The following is a 26,209-nucleotide window of genomic DNA, read 5'->3' on the forward strand; positions in this document are numbered from 1 at the left end:
TCAACCAGGGCAGCTAGAATTAGCTGAATTGTCTTCACCAAATGGTATTTTTGGTATATTACATCCTAGTTCCCCTTATTAGCACTGCTGTGTAAAAGTACTAAGAGTTGAGGGTATTTCAGTGCATTCATCCCAGGTATACAGGGATTCAAGTGCTTTGCTCTGCTCTAGTTCATTGGTAACAGTGGTTTGAAAATTGACCGTCTTTCATGAAAAGAATAACTTGCAATTCTTTTCTGGTATTCTGGGTCTGATGCTTGTTTAATGCCATAATGTTAATATTAACAGCATTTATAATTTTATATGTATGTATGTATATTTTAATATGTTGATTTGGTTTCTAATATAATGAAACCTCAAATGCACCTAAACACTGAGAAATTAATTTAGCTGACCCTTATTGTATCACTTTTGCATTAAAGTGTCCAAAGTTGAAGAACAGTAAGGTAAGCTCAGAAACTGGTGTGCTGGAGGAAATCTCAATTTAATCTGAGGGAAGTATGAGTAATTTCCTCTCTAGATTTTTTCTAGAGATCTTGTCAAATTGAAGATCTTGTAGAGAACCATGATCAAATATGATTTCCCATTTCCTCTCACAGCAAGGTTCATATACTAGTAAGCTGTCCAGTCTTTCAAGAGAATAGTGTTTGTATACTGCCTTGCAATGCTTTTTTTAATACTTCATAAGTTTTCATAATAAACTATACCATCCATAGCCTTAAATAAGCCACTTGTATCAGTTAATTTCTTTGAAATATGTAAGACCTCAGTGTTTCTTGAAAAAAAAAAAAAAAATACCACAACCATATTAACGTTTTTTCAGAAGCCAGGTGCTTGGAAGTGATGGAGATTCACTGTTGGAGATAGACTCAAGTCCAGGATATTCCCAAAATGCAATGGATCTTTTTAAAGCCTGTGAGAGCAGCCAGGAAGACACTGAGGACACAGAGATAGAAGAGGGAGGCTTCCTTAAGGTGTAGCAGGCATTTTATATAGGACACTTCTGTGTTTTTATTCTAGCTTAATAGGATAGGGAGTCAAATAAACTTGTCTTCCTTCTATAAAAAGATATGTAAAAATAACTCTACACCTGATAGTTTTTTGTTTTTAAGTAGAAATGTACAAGTTACTGTAAACGTTTGAAGTACTGCTTGCTTTTAAATAAGACACACACAATGCTGTTATAAATCTGAGTAACAGAATACTTAGAGCAAGTTACCATTCTTATTCTCTGATCCCAATGAAAGCTATGGAGAAATTTCTCTTTATGCTGAGTTATTATTCATTCAACTTGTATATTTTCAAGTTTATCCGAAAGTTGTGTTATACAATAACGAAATGCAGTTATATTGAACTAATACTATGATAGTTGAGAAGATGTAAGATATAGCTGGAAGAGAAAAGTCACAGGTATAAAGAAATAGTGTAAGACTTTAAATATACACAATACAGATTGGATTAGGATTTTGAGTCAGAATTAATTGTAATTTCCTTATTCTTATGATTAACTTTTTTTTTCCTTTTCTCCTTCCAAAAAGGTAAAAAGAAAACTCACTCGCAAAGGGAGGAAATGAAGGCCAAATAAAGGCATGCTCCAAGCTTCTGCAAAAACTAGGATTCAGAAATTTCCTGTACAGGAACTGAAATTACTTCAAAACACAGCTTTCAGCTCTGTAAACAGAAGGAAAACTATGCTTCCCTTTCACATGAATTTAATCCTTCTCAATGGAAATGTAAAGCAGAAACTCTTGAGAAAGAGGCTAAAAGCATCTGTACTTATTTCCCCAGAGACTTTTTTTATGAAAAGTCAATAATTAAGCAAATTGCTTAACACTTGATTCCAGTTCCTGAGTTCTGGAGTTTAAAAGTGTATTTACACCATTAATTTTCATGCTGCATTTTTTTTTTTAAAGAAAGTCAGAGGAGGTCCTTACACTGACATTGAAAATTCATGATCCTAGAGCCAGGTATTCCCATGTTTTACAGAAAAAGTAGAAGTCTACTGAATGGATTTTAAACAAGACTAGAGGAAAAAAAAAATCACAAAATTTTTTTTTTTGCTTTACTTTTGGAGACTGTTTTATGTATAATTCTTTCTGCCTGCCTACTTTTCTGCAAAAATAAGATGTACAGATTTCAGTTCCCTGCTATGAAAAGTCATGTGGTGGCAATTTTATAAATGTTGCTTTCTGATTTTTATCAGAGTGGGAAAGTAATCACTTAAAATTATTATTAATTCGCAAGTAGACATTTCATTTTTTAATTTTCCCTCCATTTTAGTTTAATATAATTTGCAATAAATGTACATATTGATGTTTGTTTTATAAAAACATATATCACTTTTAAGTGTTTTTACTCCCGCGGTTCTGTTGGATTATTCTAAATTTTAAAGGAGTAAAGACAGTCCAGCATTTGATTTTATAATGTTTTGTCACCAGATTTTTATTATTGATGTAAAGAAACAAATTCAATTTTTAAAAATAGTTGGACTTTGGCAGCTTTGTAAGGAAAGTTGGAAACGTTTAGGATTGCTCTCAATTTTAAGCATTGTGCTGATTGGAAGTAAGTCTGTTTTGCATTTTGTCTTCCTGTCCAGACTCATTTTTTAATGTTTATTTTAGAAGATTGTTGCATCAATATTATGTTTCCTGGCATTGTTCAGCATAGATACAGTGTACACTTTTATGTACACATGATCATATTTAAGTTTGTTGCATAAAATAAACGCTTCTAGGTGTCACGTGGTAGTTGCCTTTTTTTAATCTTTCTCCCTAAAACAGCTATTTGCTCTGTACCTGTACGTGGTCTTGGGCATTCATACAAATATTATATTGAGCAAATAAGCTGTAATGCAGATTATTACATAGTTTAAAAGATAGATTTTTGGCTGATATTATGGTGCTTTATTTTGTAAAGTGTGTGAAGAAGGGGGTTGGTCTGCAGAATGATGATGAACAAGTCACTTTGTTTCTCAGTTTCCCATTTCTCCCCTGCAAATTGTTTCCTGGAAATCTTTTGATACATTGTAGAATAGCTGGATTCTGTTGACATTAGTTAAGGATTACCTGCTATCATAAAATAGGTTAGGCATATCTGGGTGCTGTTAAGCTAGATGGTTGTCTCTCTCATATCAAGATACAGTATTTAATTGGTGTTACATCTATTTTTCCTCTGTAACAGAAAAAAATATGCTCTTTTCACAGAGCGATATATATGCCACTCTCTTGCTAAAGCAATATGAGATGCTTTGGCTTAAAGATTTTAAGTGCTTTTGATAGAGGGATACTGGGAGATAAAAAAAAAAAAAAAAAAAAAAAGCAAATAATTACACATATATCCATCAGGGTTTTGATTTCTAAAACTGAAATACTTTCACAAATTGGATTTGCTGATCATAATATAGTTTCCTTTTGGTTCTCTGTTTAAATACTTCCCTCATGCAAAAGATATGCCATTTTGGTTCTTGTTAAAAGAAATTTTAAGCCTTTTTGTTACAATACTGTAACAAAAAAACCCTCTTTTAGAAATCAGCTCTAGTAGCTAAGAGCTCTGGAGGCTAGTAGCGCTAGGCAGTAGTGTGCCTCTAACAGTGCTTTGGAATCTAGCCAAAATTGACAAATTTTGCAAATCTTTCATTCAGAATTGTTTCAAAAAGCTTTCATTTTTATGAAGTGGCTGATGGATTTTTTTTTTCCAGTTTTCGGTCAAATTGTTCCAATGTCAAATTATTCATGGAGTCATCCTAGAATAATTTTGGTTAGAAGGGATTTCTAGAGGTCTTATGGTCCAATGCCCAGCTCAGAGCATGGCCTTTCTGTTGTCTTTAATTTACAAACACAGAATTATGCAAGTTTTGCATGCTAACTTTTTCTGTTATCTGTTTTTCTTTAAGAGAACATTTAAGTTACTTTAATACATTGATTATCAGGATGGCCAAAGAAAATTGCTGCATTCATGTAGCAAATTATGCTGGACATAATTGGCTAAGCAAAAATGCAGCATACAAACTACAGGAAAAAGCCTGATCTTTTGGTGGAACTTGCCACAGACAAGTCTACATACAGAATTTCTCAACCTGGTCTCCCTGCTCTCTAGTTTTTCCAAAGAAGAAAATGTTTATTTTGTGCTTAACTTATATGAATTTTAAAATATTTTACAAAATAGTTTGAATATTCTAAGGTCTTGAAGTTTTATATTCAGAGTTATATAGTTCGAGCTAAATTCTCATCATCTGAAGTTCCCATCTTCTTTGTTTCCTCTGATTCTAGGAATGTATCGTTCTCATAACAGTAGGACAGAAAGGTTGTATTGTTGTGGAAACATACTTCATAATCTAGATAATTAAGCCACTCCACAGACTTGAATCTGAATTGTTGTTTTTAGACAAAATAATATTTTCTAGAGAGAACCCGTATATTTCTTAAACAGCAAGAATAATATCCATTACAAATTTTCATTGCGTATGCGATGATAAGCTTTAAAATTTTAGAGTTGCTAAATAACAAAAAATACTCCTCTAAAATGTATTTCCAGACAATGGATGCTTAGTACATATTGCTGGACCAATTTCAACATCAGACTGGCCACTGAGTTGCTTGTTAAATGTTGGGGTTATCATAGCTGAATGTATTTTCTCATCTGAAGCTCCCAAAAGATCACCAAATACTTGCAATACACAGGAAATCTCCCTCTTCAAGAAATTGCTGTCATAGCCATGCATATGTGCTCAATGATTAGGTGTATCAGCAATAATAGGTTTGTTTGTGCCCACAGGTTGAATCCCAAATCAGCACTCAAGGAAATAGTCCAACTTTTTTGATTTGGGCTATAAAGTCTACTTGCTGGCCAGATGGGCCTAACTGATAACTAATTCATTAGTCATTCATAGCATTATTCACAGAGTAGCTGTTCTTAGCCCAAGAAATCCTATTGGTGCAGGAACATGTTTACCCGGAGAATAACAAGATGTGATAAACAGCAGTTGAACAAAGGGCAGCTCAATTCTCTGCAAGCAGCTCTTGATGTGTCCCTAGAAGCCTTCCTCTGCTTAAATTTCTGACAAGGAGAGAATCATCCTGCCTGTGAGTTCCTGAGATACTCAAATGGCAAGAGGAAAGTTCAAATCAGCGGAACGCTCTCTTTGATGAAAAAGCTCTTAAACATCAAAGATTGATAACAGCTTCCATTCCTCAAAGGATTTTTAAGCCTGACGTTCCCTGGACCCATTTGCCTTGGTTCCTAGAAGGAAGGAAATGAGAGGAGACTTCCTCAGGTAGAAGAGCTTGGAAGTCTTAACAGAGAAGCAGAGACGGTGGCTGACAGCCTTTTCCTTCGCTACTGCACAAGCTGGATCAAGAGAGTAGATCCATGGGCTAGCATTAAAAGCTAGACAAAAACACTCAAATTTACAGCCTTATATTGTTCTTTCCCCTTACCCCCCACATTCAGGCCTCTGCCTCTCTCTTTTTTTTTTTTTTTTTTTAAAAGAATGATGTGACTATTTTAGCCAAGACTGTTCTAGAAGTTACTTCAGCTTATTTTAGACCTCCCAACTACCTGTCTTTACAGAGATCTTGTTACAGTTATGTGCTTAGTTTCCTGCTAATACAAACAAGTAATGATGGAGCAGGTGCTTTTGTTCAAGAATAAAATTTCTTATTCCTGTAGCTTGACCACATGAGAGACTAAGAAGATAAGCAACCCTATCTCTTCCTTTAATCTCACACTCACTGATCTTTTGTTTCAAGCTGAAGATGGCCAATCCCATAGTGCCATCAGTAATTCCTTAGGAGCAAGTCATTGTTTTGACCTGCAGGATGACTACTTTTACGTTGTCTGACTCACTAGAGATAATAAAGATTCGTAGTAGGAGCACCTATTGTTCTTGTACAAGTTCTTAGCCCTGTTTTCTGCAGTACCGAGGCAGTTTACCAAGTTCTTGGTAATTGTAGCTGCTTGTAAAGAGATTAAGTGATCCAGTGGAACCGTGGCAAGATGTTGATTCAAACTTGTTCACTACAGAAGCGATCGGCTAAATTCAAACAACCTCCTCCTCACTCAGGCTACAAAAGCCGGAGAAGAATCCACACTTACTCCATTAATTGGTAAGAGCTGCCTCAGACCTCGCCATATCGAACTCGGCTTGCTTCACATTTGTGAAGCAAGACAACGTGAGCGCGTTCCTTGGAGCTTTCGTGTCGCAGGCCCATCAGACACAAACTGCACTTGTGCTACATACAGAGTTGCTGGAATTACTAGCCACAAAGCGCAGCCTACAGTCGTTCCTCCTAGCGTTATCCTGGGAGAAGTCCTCCCCCTTGTTAACCTGGTGGAAGGGCCTTTCTGACCCACAACAACGTGTGTTCTCTACGCTTCTGCCTAACTAAAGTCATGACAAAACTTTTGTCAGGTGACTGCTGCACTGTGCCATGGCTGGGTTTTGTCAGCCAAGAGCGAGAAGAGTTAGGACAACTCCTAACCACTTCAGCTTTGGCAAGAAGCCACTCAAATTTGAAGCTGGTGTATTTGTCACCGCGTGCACAACTAGATCTGTGGTCAGCAGAGCTGAGGTATCTGTGGGCAAAACAGATGAGCAAGGCAGTTGGGTCCTGTTTTACTGCCTGAGACAAGTCGGTTCTTCAGTGGGAGCACAGATGTACCCAGCTAATTTGTAGCTCACTGAAGTCATGCTGCCAGCAGGTCAGTCACAGCCGCATGTCAGTGGAGGCAAGAAGCATGAGTAAATAACCTAGTGTACATGGCAGCATCCTACTCTCATGACTAAGACTGTTATTTCAACAACCACAGGAGCTCAGATATGTGTTTGTAACACTGCAAGGCAGGTATGCTCCAGAACAGGAAATACGTGTGTGTTCCCTGAGTTTAGGCAAATAATTATTCTTTCCTTCCCCTGGAAGCCGAGACTGCTCTCTGTTGACCCTGCTGCACCAAAGTTTGTGAAGCAGGAGACAGCTGGTGATCAGGGCAGTCCCAGCTGTGAGCTGGGCTTTGGTGTTGGGCTGAGAGTCTTAAAGCTCAGCAGTGGGTCACCACTGTCTGCTCTAACAATTGCATAGGCAATACTGTGATTTCTTACCCTGGTGTGGCAGTTACAGCAATCAACTTCTGGCTGGACAGCTGGCTTGTAGACTGGACGCTACCCCAAGGAAAGCTGGGGCATTTGGAATATTTTGCTCTACAGTAGGAGTAAAGACTCAGGCTGATTCAGAAATACCATCTGCTTTGCTGTATGTTTGGGTGCCTCAGCATCATCCAGCTCAGTAATGGAACAGAAATGGGGCGCGTTCGCTCTAGCGGCAGAGGACTGTGAACCATTGTCCTTCTCTGGTCAGGGTTTCTGGAAGCCGCAGAGTCACATGCCGTACGCAGAGCACGTGTACGATGCTGTACGTGAGCACTGTACCGCTCACTGCGTAGTCACTGCATGCTGCTGCTCGATGGAGGTGGCAGATAAGCTCTGCTCTGCTTCCTGAGTAACTGGGAGAGGTGGTCACTGCCCGAGTACTTCATGTCATCAGCTCTTGGAGAGGAAGGAGAGCACGATTAGCAGACTGGACAAACTATTGTGGGTGGTGATGGCAACCTGCTTCCAGTCTGTCCCCTTTCTGGGACTTGGAAAGCAGCATACCTGTGCTGGGTGCCCTGGAGCTGAGTGATACTCTGGCACCTTTAGGGCAGCAGGCTAATTTTAATGTCTTCCTATCGTCTCTAATGCAGTGGGTATTCAGAAGCTTCTCTCCAGTATATGTATATGTAATCATACGCATAAAACTGATTCTTGCACCTCTAAAAAACTGTTTGCTGATTGTACTCTAAGCCACTCCAGCCTCCCATGTAACCTCAGTCACACTTTTAAATGTCCGATCGTTAAGTAAAAAAGTATGATTCCTGATGTTCAGAGGGAGCAGAGCTGATTAAAGCTGGTGACACAGGACAAAAAAGGATAGGTGTAATGGGTGACGTGGGTATAAACAGAAATCAAGAGATGGTTACTAATTATATGAACAGCAGTGTTTTGGAAGAATTCTTCCAAAAGAGAAGTAGATTTAAGATGGATTTAGAAGGTTTTATGAATTTGGGATTATAAGGTTTGGGGGCCTGTGATACACGAGCCTGGACTCGATGCCCCTGTGGTGTGTGTGCACGCTGCCAGTGGCGGTCCCATCACCTCTTGCACCACAGGTGTCAAAAGCACTAGACATGCTACAATCCACCCATGAAGGCCTGCGGTTTGTAAAGGTCAGAACTACTTAATAAACAATAAGTAACAGAAGTACTCTGTAGAAAACAGTTTAATCAGCTCTTTCAAGCAATTCTCTTCTCTTCTGTGCCTTCAAGTAACAAACAAACAGTACTATGAGCAAATTCTTTTTCACTTCTTTTATTTTAAATCAAAAAGATAAGGTTTTTGGTATGCATCTCTGAAAATCTAAAGACTGTACTGATTCGTAATTTGAAACTGGTCAGTACAGCTTTTAGTCGTTTTGATTGAAACACTCTTTTTAGCTAAGAGTTTACTTTGTCATATAAATGTTTTCCATATGCTCAAATGGATGTTGGAAAGACAGGCTTAAGTTGTTACCTTCCTAATGTCCCTAGTATGACTTAATATTCGGAATCTCTGATTTTTAAAGTCATTGAGAGCTCTACTAAGCCAATAATAGTATTTGCTCTCAGTACTATAGCATTTACTTTAGATTTCTGTAGTGGCTTTCCAAAAACCAAAGCTGAGGTGGTGAATAAGACAGAATTTGCATGGGTTAGAGGATAGGAAACCAGATAAATCTTAATTGGAGGCTCTCTCCAAATCGAACATGTTCCTCCCAGCTGTGAGAAAGTCATACTTGTTCTTTTCCATCATTTGAGCATGAAACTTTATCTTAGCTCGAAAAGCTCACTTCTGGCTATTCTTTGAAAACAGTGGTTACTTAATCACTGGGGGGGGGGGGATGTCTCCAGTTTTCAGGCTAGTCTAGTAAAAGAGGAAGAGTTGCATCTTTTGGAAAGTCCCATCTTCTGAGCGGTTCAAGAGCATCATAGCACTTAATGTGGTCTACAAGGGAGGCCAGACAGCAGATTTCCCGGACAGAAATCATATTGCACTCAGTGGAGTGAAATCCCAATCAGGGCTGCGTTCCTCCTCCTAAAAAGGAAGGGAAGTATAAGAAACCCCTATCTTTGATTTTCCGCATGCTCAGGTTGCTCCTGCTGTGCTGCCAGATGGGCGCTCTAGAGGGGCTGGCTGCAGAGAGAAAGAGGAACCTCTGCGCTGATCCATTTTGGGGAAATGCACTTACATTTTGTTAGACTTTGCATTAGTAGCAAGAATTTAAACTTTGCATTTCCCACAAAGTCACTCCTGATTCAGCCCAGGTTGCTTGTGTTACTTTCTCCCTTCGCTAAGTGGAAAGTCCTTACTGTACTCCAGCCACCATGCAGACTTCAGCTCTGGTAAGCTGTTGCCTAAATGTCGCCTGGGCTATTAGCCACATGTAGTCAGCTCAGAAACAGCCTGAAAGTCTTTCTTTACCATTCATTGAATGGCCAAAGCTCTAAATGCTTTAGGGAAATCGTCTGGTCATCTGGAATACTACAAGCCACCACAGAAGATCCAGCATTCCCAACCCAAAAGTAGTAAGTGTGCATTTTTTAATCCTTTCTGGTTTCCACAGGCGTATTATGAGGCTCTTCACCCTCACAGATTGTATGTGCCAGATCATGGTGATGTCTGCAGTCCTGCTGGGCTGACCATGATGTAGACATGGTTCATCTCCTGGGCTCCTGCTGCTGGTCCTAATGGGACATGGCAAAGCCAGATGATTAGTTAATTCCTGCCGGTTCCTCTGAGTCATTTCAGTGCAATGATGACAAGTGTTTGGTGACAGGTGACCTAACACTCATCAGAGGAAAAAGCATTTTAAGTCATTTTAAACACCATCATCAATTGGTTCCAGCCCAATTTCAAGGGAGGATGAGTCTGCAAAGAAGTTGCTGCATCTGTGTGATATGTTATTTCAGAGCATGAGGGGCGAGGGAGAGGGCAGGAATGAGCACAGGCAGGAGCCATGGGCTGGCCCAATGGGGAGTAGAAACCAACCTTATGTGAAGGGGTCAGAAAAGCCTGCATGCCAAAACTGGAGCAGGGCAGCCCCGAACTTACAGAGAGCACCTCAGTGCCAAGACCCCCGGGGCGGGGGGAAGCCAGCTGGTGTCTCTGCCAGGGCTGACCACAGCTGTCACTCTGGTTTGGGCTAACTGGCTCAGAGACCAACCTGGGTTTGGGAATATGTCTTACTACTGCAGAGAAGGTGATGCCAAATTAGGGACAAAAACCAGAGTCGGAGAGTGCCCTTAAAGTCCTTGGGAAATGTTTTCGGTGATGTATTTCTCTAATGCTGCTTCTGTTCGTTTTAGCAGCCACTATTGCTTTTAGTAGGGTATTTGCTGATTGCTTCTCTTTATCACCATGGTTTCCTTTTGCTTTTTGCCTACTCCAGCCAAATAAGGTGCCTGTTCGATGCCACTTTTAGTTTTGTTGCAAAGGTCGGCACATGCCCAGCAGCTGGGGTAAACCAGGCTTATCCCTTTAGCCTGCGGCAGGGCCAAGTTGCTATGCCCCAAATAGCTCAATGCTGCGAGCCTGCCTGAGGGAGCACAAGATGCAGCTCTGCACCCCATGCAGCTCTGCACCCCATGGTTCATCCCTTGAGCGCTGAGTCCTTTTAAATTATGACAAATATTCCCATACAGCTTCACTCACTGTTGTTCTTCCTATTGGCCAATACACAAAGTCATGTCAACAGCTTCACCTCTAAGTAGGATATTTTCATTTTCATTTTGACATTCTGCTGATCCTGGTTTTTACCATGACTGGTCAGGATACAAAGTTCAACATCTCAATGGCATGCAAATCCAGTAGACATAATGGGTAGGAATAATGTGACGTTTATACATATAAATATTAAAAAAAAAAAAAAAACCTCATACAAACACACCATTTGAATGCACTGACACAGCGGATATTGCCAAAATCCTTCTAAGTACGATAATGGAGGTAGCTTTGACCTACTTTAAAAAATTAAAACAATATATTTATTTTATTACAGTTCAGGCTGGCAGCGGCTTTCTTAATGTGCAAGAGGTTATGACCACGGCAAAAGGCAGTGGCGCTGCAAGCAGAGGAGCAGAGTGGAGATGAGCAGGGTTTGCTGCAGCTCCATGAGAAGCAAGTACAGAGTTGCAGATGTGCAGACACCTATAGCACATCTGTGCCCAGGCAGGGTAAAAGGGATGCTCAGCCTGTCAGTGGTGGGGTCTTTGAGGAGCCCTGCTCTCTGCGAGGCAGCCTGCTTGGGCTTCGCAAACTTGAAGTTGAGCAGATGTAGTTAGAGTCCCATGGCCTTGGCATTGGCTTTACCAAGCCAGACGTGCCAGCTGGTCACATTTCAGTAACTAAAGCCTGCTTGTTGCTTGCTCACTCTTCAGCCTTGCGATGCCTTCAAGGACCTGGTAAGGTTTTGTCCCACTGGAGAGACCACTCACCTCAATGTGACCCTCACAGCCCTGTCCTGGGAGCCCCTGCCCCGGGGATGCCTAACCCCCTCCTCTCTTTGGCGCCTCGCGCTGCAGGTCTTCACCATGACCGCTGGGAGATGTTTGTCCCGACTGCAGGTTCGTGCAGCCAGCTCTTTCGGACAACTTTTCCCCAAGAAGGTTTCAGAATCAGCCTAAAGCAAGTGGCCAGGATTGTATCAGAATTGACTCAGCATCATTGAGCTATTTTCTTGCTAAAACAGACTACCTCTAAGCCCAGCTGTCTCCTTACCATCTTTGCTATCAAGAGGGCTTTGTCACTTCACCACTACAGGACGTGGCCATTTGGTGACAATTTTCTCATCTATTTATTTGTTCCTTTTGCCGGGAGCTCAGCGGACGTGGGCAGTGCTGTACCAAGGGCATCTCATCAGCCACAGGCTGCCGCCGGCCCCTCCCGGGTCGCTGAGCCCGTCCCGCGGCCCACCAGTACCGACCGGCTGCCCCTTCGCCCTCGCGCTTTTAGCTCAGCCAAGGTCACGGGGTTGAGGACTGCAGCACATCAGCCTTTTGCTGTTATGAACTAGCACAAACGTATTGGGGGGGAATAACTATTTTGCTAAGGGAGAAAGCTTGAAAGCTTGTGATTGGAAATCCCTCTCCATTCCCCCATTAACGGGCCCATACACAGAGCTTCTTACAGAACGATGATTTCTGGAAGTACGTCCACCCCTCTGCCCCCATAATCCTGGGATGGGGGATCTGATGCTCTGGCAACAACAAATTTTATTTCTAGGTATAAGCTAGATTGCTTTTTATGTATTATTGCACTGTCAGCTTGACCTGGTTTCAGAGCTGTCCGTACAAGAGAAGCAATGGACAAACAGACAAAATGCTGGCAGTTTATTATAGAGAAGTTGCCACGACCTGCCTGATTTTAAAGCAGTCAAAAAGTAGGAAGTCGGCATGTCCACAGAAAGGTGAAAATAACAAGTTGCTACTGTACGACCAGTAGTGACTTAGATGCAAATTTGGTGGGAACAAATTTGTTAGAAAAGTGTCATTCTTAAGGAGTATAAGAATTGACAAGCACGATCACAAGGGACCTTGCATGGCTTTCGGCTTTTACTGCCCTGACAGAGCCCTAGGAATGCCAGCTTTGTTTTCATCCAGTCGGCTTTTCCAGGGAGTTGCACTTTTTGCTTTGGCAAATCCCACATCTTTCAGTTCACACCCCAAGTCTAGCTTAAGTGGTCTGTGAGAAGGTTTCAGCCTAAGGTTTGCTTCCACCTTGTTCCAATGTTAGTTGAACTCTGTTCAGTTTAGATTTGGGACCATTCACAGATGAGGAGAATGGCAAAGTAACAACGAGAAGAGCAATTCTTTCCTTGTTTGTGCTTAAGAACCGTTGTTGCTGTTGCTGTTGTTGTTGTTGTTGTGTGTCCCCCCCACCCCCGCTGTATGGTCTTTTGGTGAACTTTTGGTCATTATTTTGTACCTACGTATCTACCTCTAAATAGCTCTCTTTTCTTACAAGCACAGCCCAGAGCCAGATGACTCCTGGCGTTTTTGATGTGGTTTAAGGACTTCAATGTGCGAAACAAAGTAGAACGTGCAAAAAAACCAGGACCCCCCCCCCCCCAAACTGGTAATTTTCCTCTATAAAGTTAATGCACAGGTTTCATTTCTTAATGTTTGCCCCTTTAACAGGAAAGGCCATAAGCTTTTTTTTTTCTTCATTCCCTTTAAACTGACAACTTCTGATCATTCAACTCACTTTCTACACTTGGAAGCCACACCACATTCAACACACCTTCTCGCAGCAGTTTAAAGAAGCGTTGGCTACCGCTTCCAGGAACGGTTGGGCCCTCCTCCGTACCGCGTTCTTCTGCCTTGCGTTTAGGAAACGAAAGCCTACAGCAACGACGCAGTTTCCAGCGCTACTTCTTCCTCCGTTAACAAAAAGGTTAATCGCAGTTAGCTCGCCCTCCACCTCCCTGGCTAGGTGCAGGCAACTTCCTAACCCTCTCTGACAGGACCAGCAAGAGGCTCAATTACTCGCTGCCTATCATATTTTTAATCCTGTACATACCTGCAATAACTTCCCCCTTAACCTGCTAGCTGTGAGAACAGTTATTTTTCAGGAAAGATGCAGGAAGCTATGAGGGCAGAGGAAAGGGGGCACCGCCTACCCCGGCGTGCGAGAACTGGAGGAGGAGAACTGCAGCGAGTCATTGCTCGGCCCCACAGTTTTCAGCGAAGAGGGCTGTACGCTGAGAAGACGCACCGGGAACCCACGTTGCTAAAGGGTCTGCGCTATCCCAGGTGGCTCAAATAACCGGCACAAAACAGCTCATCTCTCCCCCCCTCCCGGAACAGCAGGCTGGTAATTTTTCCTCTCGATGTCAGCTGATTACCACTTATTTTACACTGGAAGAATGTTATACCTCTTTTTCACTAAAGAACTTACATATTTCAACACAAAACAGCCACTAAGTGAAGCAATGTAATTTATTTGACATTATAGCAGACACTGGTGCTCCAGGCCCCAGACCCAGACTTGACCTTCAAACAATTTTAAATCCTGAATTTGCTATATTGGCATTACCAAAGGTACCTGGCTCAGAGCTAAATTTGCCAGCAAGCATCACAGCTACTGAAATGCAGAGTTCAACACAAGGGGAGCACGGACAGCAAGAGGCACTAGCTCATTTCATCTGTAAACTCACTTCCAGCTTCCGGCTGCTGGAAGACGTTGCGAGGCCGTAGGACAACTTCACGTAGTACTGCTGCGCAAGCCAGCCCTCAGTTACTCGTGTCCTATTAGACTCTAACTACAAGGACAAGGTAATAATTTTGAGAAGGAAAGAAAAGGGAAACGGACAGGCTAAGAGAAGGAGGCCCCGGCCTCAGCAGAGAGGTCGGGGAGCACGCTTGCTCCCTCACCGCTTTGGAGAGCGAGGCGCCACCACGCAACCCAGCGCATGGTACCGCACACGAATCCCCCTCCGACCGCTGCTTTATTTTACACGCTGCGGAAGGGCGCAGTCATGCTACGGCGTGCAGTACAGCCGGCGTGGAAGCTGGCACCACCTGCTCAGCAGCCAACACAAGCCTGAAGACACGACATAGATTTGAAACCAGTACTGCAACAAGCTTCGCGTCTCGGCTTCCTCCTCCTAGCTTTAGCTATGCAGAAGCCATCTTTTTCACTGCTTTACTCCATTTAACATACACAGACCAAATGACACTTAAAGAGTTAGCTTTGTATGTAGGGGTGGCAAACAAATCCACAGTCACAATCTCTACCTGCTTCCTCCTGCAGCTGAGAAACGGAGCAGCGCGACCCCTCCTTATTACATAACACAGCACCTGGCACGTCTCTGTGCAAGAGCTGACTGTAGTTTATATAAAGTATGTGCATTTTAAACTACAAAGTCAAGATGAGCCTGAACGACGCTGAAAAATCCAAATAAAATCTTTTCCTCGGTAAGTTACCTACTCTGTTTCTTCAGATCCAGCCATGGTAGACTTTTTTTTTTTTTTTGGTAAAGGAAATAGTACATATATTTCTTACCCTATCACATTAGGTGGTCTGAGTTGAAATAATATACATTTTCACTTCATTACATGGATTATTTTCTTCAATATTTTCAACATGCATTATAAAAACAAGAGGGAAAGGAAGATAACTTTCACAAGGTATGTTGCCTCCAGGTGAATCTCAGAAGAATTTGAATTACCAGAAATAAAATGAAAACTGTTTTCAGGGAAACATGCATTTATTGTTAAGCATTCCCAGTGAAAATCAACATCTTTTAAAATGTGTATTTATTTAAAAAATCATTTGTGTACAAAAGTGTTTGTGTAGTTTTTATTTTCAAGACAAAAAACACTGATGCTGCATTCCAGCCCACCCACTCACCCTTTATAGGAAGTCCGATGCTCAGGAACAAACCTCCTGCAATATCCTTTATTTTTTAATCATTTTTTAATAGAAAAGTCAGAATTTAGGATGGAGAAGGTAAATGAAAAGCAGGGTTCTTCAACAGTTGACATCAGCATTCCTATGATGGCAGCCTCCTTCAGACACAACAGAGCACCAGCAGTTGCCACAAATCGGAAAATGGACAAGTACAGCATTTTCATAGTACATTTCCTCATCTGTTGAATTATATATCTTAACTTACATTATCAATGAATGGCTCAGCATCGTAAGCAATCGGTAGCTGTTTTGATGCCTACAAAGCAGGTAACAGCAGAGAAGGAACATCACATCACAGTACAAATGATTTGCAAGAGTTTGTCCAGTAAGAACAAATCTGAAAGGCAGAGTTGCTAACTACGATATCTGCAGCTGAAATAACCGAGCAAGAAGCAAAATGTGTTAAGGACAGTTGGTCTTGTGAGTCTAGCGATGACTCACCCGGTGGTGGATCAGAAACAGCACAAACAGAAAGAGCAAGCTACATGGTTTTACTGATGTATTTCGACTACAGATTGGAAATCTAACAAGAAATAAGAAGCAATTGCCCCTTTATCTAGCCATAAGAAAAGCTGTGCCTGGAAAACGAAGACATTGACAGTAAAACATCTACAGAGTCTTCCTTTTGGCACTCAGTGAACAGCTTTACTTTCACGCTTTAGTTCCGCGATGCAACAGCAGGCAGGATGAATTGTGTTTTCCAGATCCACTGCTTAGCCAGCTGCCCACCAAGTCCTACAAAGCAATTCGCCCGACCACAAATCGGTGGCTATACTCATCAGGACGCTGCTCATCAACCTTTACTATTAATCAAATATAGCAGGAGAGGGCATTGCATCTTCTTGCTGTGTCTGCTCACGAACAGGCATTAAACAAAACTAACTTTCACTGCTAAATTACTTAACGTTCTCCCTTTTGGGCAAGCCTCCAAATACAAGCTAGCCTTTGTTGCCTTTTAGGAAGGAAACAACGGACACGCACACGGTTACATTTGCCCTTGCTCTAAAAACGAAACACTTGCATTAACAGTGTATGACCAAAGCCATGAACAAGAACTCTTGCTTAAAACTCCAGGTCAGGTTTGTTTTTTTTTTCCCCCCCATCCTCTCCCTTTTCCGCTCCCTCCACCCCATTAAATCCATATGCTCTGAAGTGCCAAGTCTGATTCACAGCTGGTAAGCTTAAATTTGCATAGTATAAATGTTTCTGTTTCCCACACCACATAACGTAGATTCAGCATTACAAGGTAAGTTTCTTCCTGGCCATTTGTTTTGTCCTTTCAGACAAAAATAGCCTACACTCCTTAGGCCAGTGTTCCAGTAGTAATTTACTTGGAAAAGAATACAATGATAATAAAAAGAAAAAAAAAAGATCGACTTATTCATTAGTATCTAATTCCTCAAATAAATACTACTGAACCAACTATAGTCAAGGCCCCATGTACTCTGTGGCAAGCTGATGTGAGCTCTGTTGGAAAGCCGCTCACGCGTGCAGAATTGTGGTGCTGAGAACTTGAAAGTTGCATTTTTCTTTTTTTTTTTTTTTAAATGGAAAGTTTGGAATATGTAGAATGAATAGCATCAAGTGCAGCATCTTTCTAGAAGGATTTGTTCTTAAGTTTTTGTCTCTGAAATGTACCATTTTGTCTGGGAAACACAGCTTGTTCACAGAAGCAATGGGAGGGAGCTGTGAATTTGGCAAGTGGGGGTGGGATACAGTCAGGACTTCTGGCACCCGTGGGAAAACTGAGGGTTTTGGCACCCAGGAAAGGACATCTCTTTACCTTTGAGAAAGATTACACTTTAAATTTGTGAGGAATTGGATGCAATAGGAGTTTCTTGTTCCCCAGCAACAATACTAACAAACAAGAGAGAAACCGCTTAAGCTAGATGCACGTTAAAACGCTCAGCACTGAAATCTGTTTGATGCTCTGGCAGTCTTTAAGCTCCATTATCAATAACCTGTTAAGATAAATGGGGCCATTCAGACTTCAAAATTACTGTTTCAAGCTGTCTTGTTACACAGCAGAGGAAGACAACACAGGATTTATTTGTGCTTCGAAAGCAACTGTACCCGTGTTTTGTGTTCTTGTTTTAAGTAAGCGGTAAACAAGCAGCATGAGTCTGCAACAGGAGCAGACTGCATGTCAACCCCACACTGGTGAATGCACAGGGCCCTGAATATAGTGAAGTTCAGTCATATAGAAAACAGAACTACCATTTTGTATGTACAAATTCATAATGTTAAACCGAACACTAACAGTAAAATTCCCAGGGCTCAGCCCCAGCTGCAGTTAAACTAACCTCATACAACATTATCCCTATATTCAACTCTGATAATTACCAAGAATACAAAAACATTCCTTATAAAGGACTCACTTGTCAAAATGCATAGGGACTTCAGATCACAGAGGTCTCCTTAATGCTGGGTCATCCTTTCTTCCCAGCCCTGCTCTTGAGAGGTTCCCTCTCGTCAGCATGTGAGCTAGCAATCAAGATACCTTTTGCTATTAAGCACATGTTTGGAGGGGGGAAAAAACCAGCATCTGACATCCATACATAAGGGGAAGAGGAAGACTAGCACTTTCCAGTAGAGAAGAAAAGGAGGTAACCTCATGAGAGAAATCAGTCTCTTAGCAGGGCATTGTTTCAGTGGTGATCATGATCACCACATAACCATTTCCTCCCCTACAACTTTGTCTTCCTTACCCTATCCCTAGATATACAGCTGGAAAAATCTGCTCTGGTTATCATCAGACATGTGCTTACAGTTGGTGTTCTTAGGAAACTACTCTTATCAAATGACACGTCCAAAAGCCCATAACTGAAGTGTTATGTCCCCGACAATGATTTCCAAGTTCTTTCTTTTGATAAATAGCAGCGAAGAACAAGGGAAAGTAGTCAGTCATTTATAATTACCACCAGGGTAAAAAAAAAAAAAAAAAAAAAAAGTGTTGATGTAATCGAGAAGTTCTTAGCCTGTACAACAGAAAAGACGGCAACTTGAGATTAACACAAGTAGCATTTTGCAATAGTTTCCTACTGTCCCTGGTTTCCACCTAGCAAACCAGCTGAACAGTAGCAGCTTCCTGTTTAAAAAAAATAAATAAATATAATGAAAGACAAAACAATTCGTTTCCTTTGGCATCTTTGACAATGATTTATATTAACTTGAGAAAAATCCAAGAAAAGCGATCACTGACTACACCTTAAAAAGCAGTAAGCATTAAGACTAAGGAAATGCATTTAGTATTGCACTGATATGAATTAAAAGTATTTACTGTCTGTGTCCCATGATATTTTAACTTTGGACAGCTCAGACAGAACAGTACAGGGAGCAATCCTGAACTAGTTAGGGCTCTACAGCTCTGTTTTCTGGTTTTGTTCCCCTATGACTACGCTCCAGATATTTAACAGATTCAGCAACGTTCCCGATTTCTCCTAGTATCGTTTACAAACTGTCTGTCTATGAAGCGTGAAACTATTTCGAGTTGTACTTCACAGTTCAAGCAAAAAAACCCAGACATACATTTCCCCAATCTGCTCAATTAATCTATTGTTTAGGAGAAGAAATAGTCATGAAAAAGATGACTTATACAGTACTCCATTATCAACAATCCCCAGTCTCTGTTCTCAGTTTTTCTCTGAACTTTGTCAGATATATTTTCAAAAGTTAGCATCATATTCATAAAGACATTACAGTTCTCTTTAAATAGATGTACTAGTGTTTGAAGTTGCAAAACTAATAATTTTCAAGCTTTTGCACTCAGGATGAAATGTCATTTTAATACGAATAAAAAGACTGACTGTATGTACAAGCCAAGATAAGATTTCAGTTCTCGTTTATCAGAAACATCAATCCAAAAGAAAGCTAAATTGAGAACACACTTCTACTTCTATGTGCATTTGAAGTATGTACAGTAAAAACACCAACACAGCCTCCATGTGTCAACTAGAGAAAAATGCAAGCAAGGATGAATTTTGAAGTACCTGGTAAGCAATCCTTAAACTGAAGCCCAAAATAAAGCTAGAAAACCGCTGCAAAACACAGCTGATTGCATCACATCAAGTACTCAAAAGAAAAAAAGAAATTCATTCTCAATATGCTAGAGAATCAGTTTTTTCCTCCTTCAAATCCAGTGAAATCATTATTATCCAGAATGTACTGAAAGCACACTTTACATTTGTTTAAGACAAAAAAAAAAAAAAAAAAAAAAAAGCCAGCTCCACCTTTTTGTGCTACGTCCAAGCACACTAAACCTTTAGGAGTTTGTGTAGAAAACATGATGGCTGAAAACCATTACAGTAATTCAAAATATATTTTTTAAAAGTGGAGCCTACACTACTGAAAATGGCACACACACCCACAGACGATGGAAAATAATCCAGTGAGGTTTTTTAGTTCTGCGATGCAATGTATGATGCAAGGGAGAGGAGAATCAGGTTTCCCAATTAATAAACTAGGAAGAAAAAGGTTCTGAATAGGTCACCATTTTGAACTTTGGGTAAATCTTGAAAGTCTTTCAGGAAAAAAGTCACAAGAATACTTGAGTATTTAAACGGTGCTCTCTTCAGCGACCCTACCTAATACGTCTATTAAGTACAAGCATGCAAATATAGGTCAATCCACAGGCACATAGGATCCATGTTAGAAACAGTAAGATAGCTGTGATGAGTGGCACCAACAATTTTGATGACTAACACTCAAAAAATGTTGCTTTCTGAATTACTAAATCAAAATCCTGAAGCAAGTTCCTGCTAGTCTTTGTCACACTGCTAAACACTAAAGTAGGCATGTTTTTCCCCCGTTGTTTTAGCTGAGCTCAAAGAATTTTTACAATATTTAGTAAGAAAAAAATTAAAGTATTTCCCCTTTTTAAATTTACACAGACGTTTAATTAGCTTTATTTACAGAGCGGTTTTTCAGTCTCCAATAGTGCCTAGATAGCATCATCAGGCAAGAGCGCCAGTTTTAAAAGAGAATCTATATAGAATCCTAAAAATAACAGATGGTGATGCTCCTCCAGAAGGGGCAAGCTGGACTACTGAAGCAGCTCTCTCTACATGGCTCAGTTACTCAGAAGTAATTCTGTTGCAGTCTCTACATCCCATGATTTTGAAGACAAGGCCACTATTACTGCATTCTGCAAAGAGAAAACAAAAAGCAATAATATTTTCAGTGTGTGAACGTGCAGCTCCGAGAAGTGGAATGTAAAGTGCACAGACTTATCGAAACCATTACATTACCATTTATTAAATCTTAACTGATGATTTGTAGAATTACAAATTATTGTGTCAAAGAGGCAGAGGGCAACTCATATTACAAAATTTACTAATAATGCAGTATCTCAAAACTTCAATTCATAAAAACAATGAGCAGAATAGAATTATTAGATCTGCAAAAGGTTATGGAAGTCATGAGTCCACTTTAGTACACTAACAACCTCCCTTTATTTATACATAAATATTTGCCCTGCCCCTACCGGAAAATATTTAAGTTACATGTACTTACCCTATCAAAGCCCATAGCACAAAGGTTTTCTATTTTTTTGGTGTATTCTGGACTAGAAACTGGTGCTCCAGCATACACATGTGCCCAAAGTCGAGCTGTCTGTTTAAACATTTCTGGATTTTGTTTGTACTACACAAAAGAGAGAAGGGAGGGGGAGGAGAAGGGAAAAAAGTTAAAACAACTCAGCAATCTAACCAAAAAGCTAGATGACTACAGCAGATTCCAATTTGTAATTCTTTCTATAATATCTTCAACACTGTTTCACATCTATTATACTGGTATTTTTGAAATGAAATTTGAGGATTGGGGTTACATGTAGACATCTATGCAAATATTTGATTTAATGTGTTTGCCTTTAGCTCATATTACGTGCTATAGGTATTTTATATGTCTAATCAAATGCTGCTCTCAATTGCATTGATCAAAGCTAGAGTTGCTACATTTAGCAAGGTATTCAAAAATTTATGTTCATTGCAGCAGAGCACAGAACTATTCCTACGTTAACATCTGCTGAATGTACACATTGCATACTTCTTTAATGTATTTCTCTAATCACTTACAAATATACCTGATTTTGTTTCAGCACCTCCAAAACTGCGAGTGGATCTGCAGTTTTTCAGTGAGGGCTGACATTTCACTGCCAGGCTTCCTCCTTGGGAATAAGTAAACTGATATTATATGTCACAACAGAAGGGCTGAAAAACAGGCAGACATATGCAAAAAAAGCTGAGGAGTGGCCACTCTTTTCATGTAAGCTATTATTTACCAGGAAAAAAAAAAAAACCACCATGCAGAGTATGTAAATGGTATTTTGCACCAATCTTGCCACAAATAAGTTTTCTTAATAAATAAGAAAACGGACCTTAACACAGAGAGTTTCCAGCCTGTATCAGGAACTCAGAAGCTGAAAAGTGGGTCATCTGTCATAAAGTACACTCAGAAAAAGCAAGACGACAGTTTCCTACTTTAGCAACTTTGATACCAAGTCATATCAATCAACAGTCATATATCATTTTTATTAATAAAGATTCTTCTTTCAATCATTATACCCTAAAAAAAAGACAGTTTTACAGTCTTGAACTACCTAACAAATTCTAGCACTAAACAACAAGATAAGATACTGAAAAATACACCATTCAAGTATTTAGATGCACTTTAAGGACAGAAACAGGGCTGATTATGATTCTAAGTATTTTATTCATACATGAAAGTAATCATTAAATATGTAAAGCACTGTAAAAGTGAATACAGTAATTTTTACTACTGTACATTTAATTTTGTCTCTGCTAAAGCATGCACACTGACTCCCTTGCATTGTGCGCTCTGTACACTTACCACTAACTCTGTCCCCACATGAAGCAATTCATAGAGTTAGCATCTGATTATTAATGGCATTAAAACAAAGATCAACATGCCATACATTAAAACTAAGAGACAATCTGCTGTTGGAAATAACTCACTGTTTTATACATATGTTATATAATACATATCAAAACATATACAAGAAGATATATACATATATAAATATATGAAAAAATATATAAAAATATTTAGTGACCTGTAGTAAATCCATATAGTCATTACAACTGAAGGAAAAAAAAAGCAGCATTAAGTTCAGCACCAACAGTATCTTAACATCTTCCTGCTCTTAGAGGACTTCCCTCATTTTTAAAATATATTTGAGAACACAGCCAAGCCTAAAAAGCAACGAGCTGAAGTGCAAAGGTTTCAGTTATGCACATATGACTTTAATTTTATTCAGAACTAGCTTCCAGTGTTCTATAAATAAGATCCCTTTATTTAGGTATTTGTAAATAATCTGGCTTCTCACTGAGACAGAAACTTAAAGGCACTTTTTACCTTTGTCTCCCTATTAAGAACCATAAACAGTTATGTTGCTGGACTTAAAAAGCAGCAACTAGTGCAGTATCTGTAACTAGTGCTGAGACCAGACGCGTTCTGAATGTAAATGCCACCGTGTTCTCCCTGGGATTCATCTGAAGTGCTTGTAGGACACTGACATGCACCTGGAAGGTTTAGTGGGCTAACATGTAGTTAATTAAAAACCTTCTAATGAGCGTGGAGGGTAACTAATTCCTTATGAATCTTTGTTTTGAAAGAACAAAGCACATGAAAGAACTGGGCATTCACCATCATTTCTCTCAAAAGCATTACAATGACTTTCTGCTCATATATGCATGCTTGTAACTAAAGGCCAAGCTCCAGCGCAGTTTTCCTGCCAGTATTTGCTGCAAACAGGAGAAACTGAATCCTTTCCACATCAGCAGCGCTGCAGTCCCACTGGACACATCCCCACGAGCGCCTCAGAGGCAGCATGGAAAACTGCTCATCAGAATCTAGGAAGTGTCGAGAGGGGTTTTTTTGTCTGGGAGAAAACTCTTCACAGCTACAGTGTTTCTCCAAGATTGTCAGCATTCCTATACAGAACTCAGCTACCAGTGGCCAGAGTAGGAAACCATTTCTGGGTTTTTTTTTTTTTTTTTTGGGGGGGGGGGGGAAGTGGTGGAGTTTCTTTTGGTTTGGGTTTTTTTTTTTTTTTTTTTTTTTAAAGAAAGAGAGAACGTGACAGCAAGGATGTCAAGCACGCAAAACCAATGCTGGGAAATTATTTGCATGGATTGCCTGGTTGTCTTGCCTGCCTTTGCAGCAGTTCTCCTTGCGTACAGCAATTCACTCTGACAGAGCTGTTTGGGTACATTTATTCATAGCAAGCCTTATAGCATATTCCAGAATCCCACCAACACCCCTAAATAAACCTTCAGTACTTGCTACTGAGTCTAGGGACTTGAGTAGCTTTAAAACAGCTCTTCCCTGCCTAGCAATGCAATGGGACATCATTGATCCCCGTGTTTTGCTCTAAAACCTGACAGATCCAATATATTGATAATCGAACATCCTAAGTGGATTTTTAGAGAATAGAAATACACACTTCTCACCCTTTCCTGGAGGGTGCTCACTTCGTGGGGTTTTTTTTTTTTTTTTTTTTTGCTTTATCATTACTGAAATATACCCTCATTAGCAGTCACTTGTGGAGCTAGGCCTTCAACTCTCAGCCGCCTCTCACACCCAGTTTCCCTCTCTCCAGTTAAAAAAGAAAAATAACATGCATGTACATGGGGCTTTGTTAAAGTCTGTCAACTATTACATTACAGAATGACGATTCCTATCTTTCATCAACATTTTAAATAGTACCACGGGACTTCTCATATGGCATAAGACCCAATTAACATTTTATTATTACTTTTTGCTTCTGTTTGAAAAAGTAACAAACCCAATGCAATCAACAAGAGTTCTACTGATACCAGTTTGACCAGTGCGTAAAACAGTCATCCCAAGTACTCGCAAGTGTCAAATACATAGGGTGCTTCATTCAGATGTTACATTTAATCCTGAGAAGCAGTTCAATGATTTGTCCAACGTAACTGTATTTATAAAATTTTGACATTAACAAATATGATGTTCAACAATATTCACACTGAGCTAGACGAGGGACTATATACTAAGACAAACCAAAAGAGCATCAAAAACTTAAAACTCACTTAAAACAAATACAACATTTCTTTTCGTATACTAAAAGCCTTCGATTGTAAAAGGAAAAATTATACTGGAATTCATTTCTCACAAGCTGAATAAAAGGAGAATCAAATAACCTCTTGACACTGTAAAATAACTGCTATTTACTTTGGAAGCCTGAGAGTAAGGAGCACAAAACACTGTAGTAACCCCCACTTATCATCAAGCAATTTTCCAGTAATCCTTTACAATTCTTCTCTTCCCAAGGAAGAGGTTTGGGACCCAATTGGAGTTAACAAAGTTTAAGGAAGTGTTAAAAGTACACACAGTTAACCAAGTATCTTACCTGGTTTGCCACTACTGCATCTTGCGGATCATCTGGTTCTGCAGCTGCCAACAACGCTTGCAGCGATAACAACACTGTTCTTAGAGTCATTGCTGCTGCCCTAAAATTACAGTTTGAAAATGACTTTACCAAATCCCATGCCTATACTCATCTTTACTGCTGTTCTAATATTGCACAAGATACAGAAATAAAGGCCGTAAGTGTAAGAACCATAATTTTAAATTGCTGCAGCTTATATGTATTAGAACACTATTCATTATACATATTTAAACAAGGCTTTAAATGCATACTTTCTTATTAATAATGCTTTCTTAAGCACCGGGAAAATAATCCCTGGTCTACACATTTGACTTTGCCCACTTAACAAAACTCATTTTGCTTAAAGAATAAAGCTAACTTAAAGCTCATCCCCTCTTTCCTTGCCACCAGTATTACTAGGAGTAAACTCTGCATACTGAACTGGTAAGCCCATGTGTGCTCCCTCTGCTGGCACTCTTTGAGGCAAAGTAGCATATACAGAAATAGTGACCTATATTTTTAATTCTTGTAACAGATAAGCACTTTTATACATTTGAGACCTTTTGCATTGTGTCAGTCTAAATATTTTTCAGTAAGAATGATTAACAATTTATGTAGAGAACTACTCCTTGAATAATAAAAAGGATTTTGCTATTACAAAACTGTGTAACTGAAAATAATCATCTCCACTTTCTTTCATTTCAATCTGACATTACTGACAGAATTTGAACCCAATAGGAGGCCAGAAAAGCACTTCTGCAGTCAAGACGATGCCCTAAAGGCACACTTTTGCACCTGTTCAAGAACCCTGCTGGAGCTGGAGGAGTTCTAGAGGCTGGAGCACTCAACTTCTACACACGCTTCGCGTTCAAATTAAATGAGGAGATCTTAGAATAAGACTTAAAGAATCTGAGAAGGAAAAAAACAACTACAGATGTAAAACTTAATTGCTCAGAAAAGTAAAAGTAGGAAGTTTTAGCTAAACACTGTAAGCCTAGAAAATTGCCACATTTTAAATAAACAATTTTATTAGGCTTTGATTCCTGACTACCATCTCCGTGATCCATCAGTTCAGCTGACACTAGAAACTGAGTAAGGACCCAAAGAACCTGTGGTTGCGTGTTTCAGCTGAGGTGAAGAGTTATTCTCTGTAACAGGAGCGCTAGTAGACTCCCAGTTGTTACGGCTCAGGCGCAGAAAGGCATGGAGAATAATAATACACAAACTATTTACTGTGCTTAAGTCTTAGCAGAATGGCAAGT

General features: G+C 40.0%; 2 protein-coding genes across 4 annotated transcripts in view; one reads left to right on the forward strand and one right to left on the reverse strand.

Annotated features, from left to right (window-relative positions):
• Positions 1–2,740, forward strand: part of PDS5A (PDS5 cohesin associated factor A) — a 98,904-nt gene extending 96,164 nt beyond the window's left edge. For all 3 annotated transcript variants that reach the window (XM_068943122.1, XM_068943123.1, XM_068943124.1), the window contains one exon: positions 1,539–2,740. In XM_068943122.1, coding sequence (XP_068799223.1) covers positions 1,539–1,542 — 4 coding nt within the window. In that variant the 3' untranslated portion in view covers positions 1,543–2,740. The remainder of the gene's footprint in view (positions 1–1,538) is intronic.
• Positions 2,741–19,732: 16,992 nt separating this feature from the next.
• The window catches only part of UBE2K (ubiquitin conjugating enzyme E2 K), a 40,429-nt gene continuing 33,952 nt past the window's right edge, over positions 19,733–26,209 (reverse strand). The window contains exons 5-7 of the mRNA XM_068943125.1: positions 24,930–25,029; positions 21,050–21,178; positions 19,733–20,681 (exon numbers count right to left, since the gene is read on the reverse strand). Coding sequence (XP_068799226.1) covers positions 20,607–20,681; positions 21,050–21,178; positions 24,930–25,029 — 304 coding nt within the window. The 3' untranslated portion in view covers positions 19,733–20,606. The remainder of the gene's footprint in view (positions 20,682–21,049; positions 21,179–24,929; positions 25,030–26,209) is intronic.

This window comes from Struthio camelus, chromosome 4 (assembly GCF_040807025.1).
Source record: "Struthio camelus isolate bStrCam1 chromosome 4, bStrCam1.hap1, whole genome shotgun sequence".
Classification (NCBI taxonomy): Eukaryota; Metazoa; Chordata; class Aves; order Struthioniformes; family Struthionidae; genus Struthio; species Struthio camelus.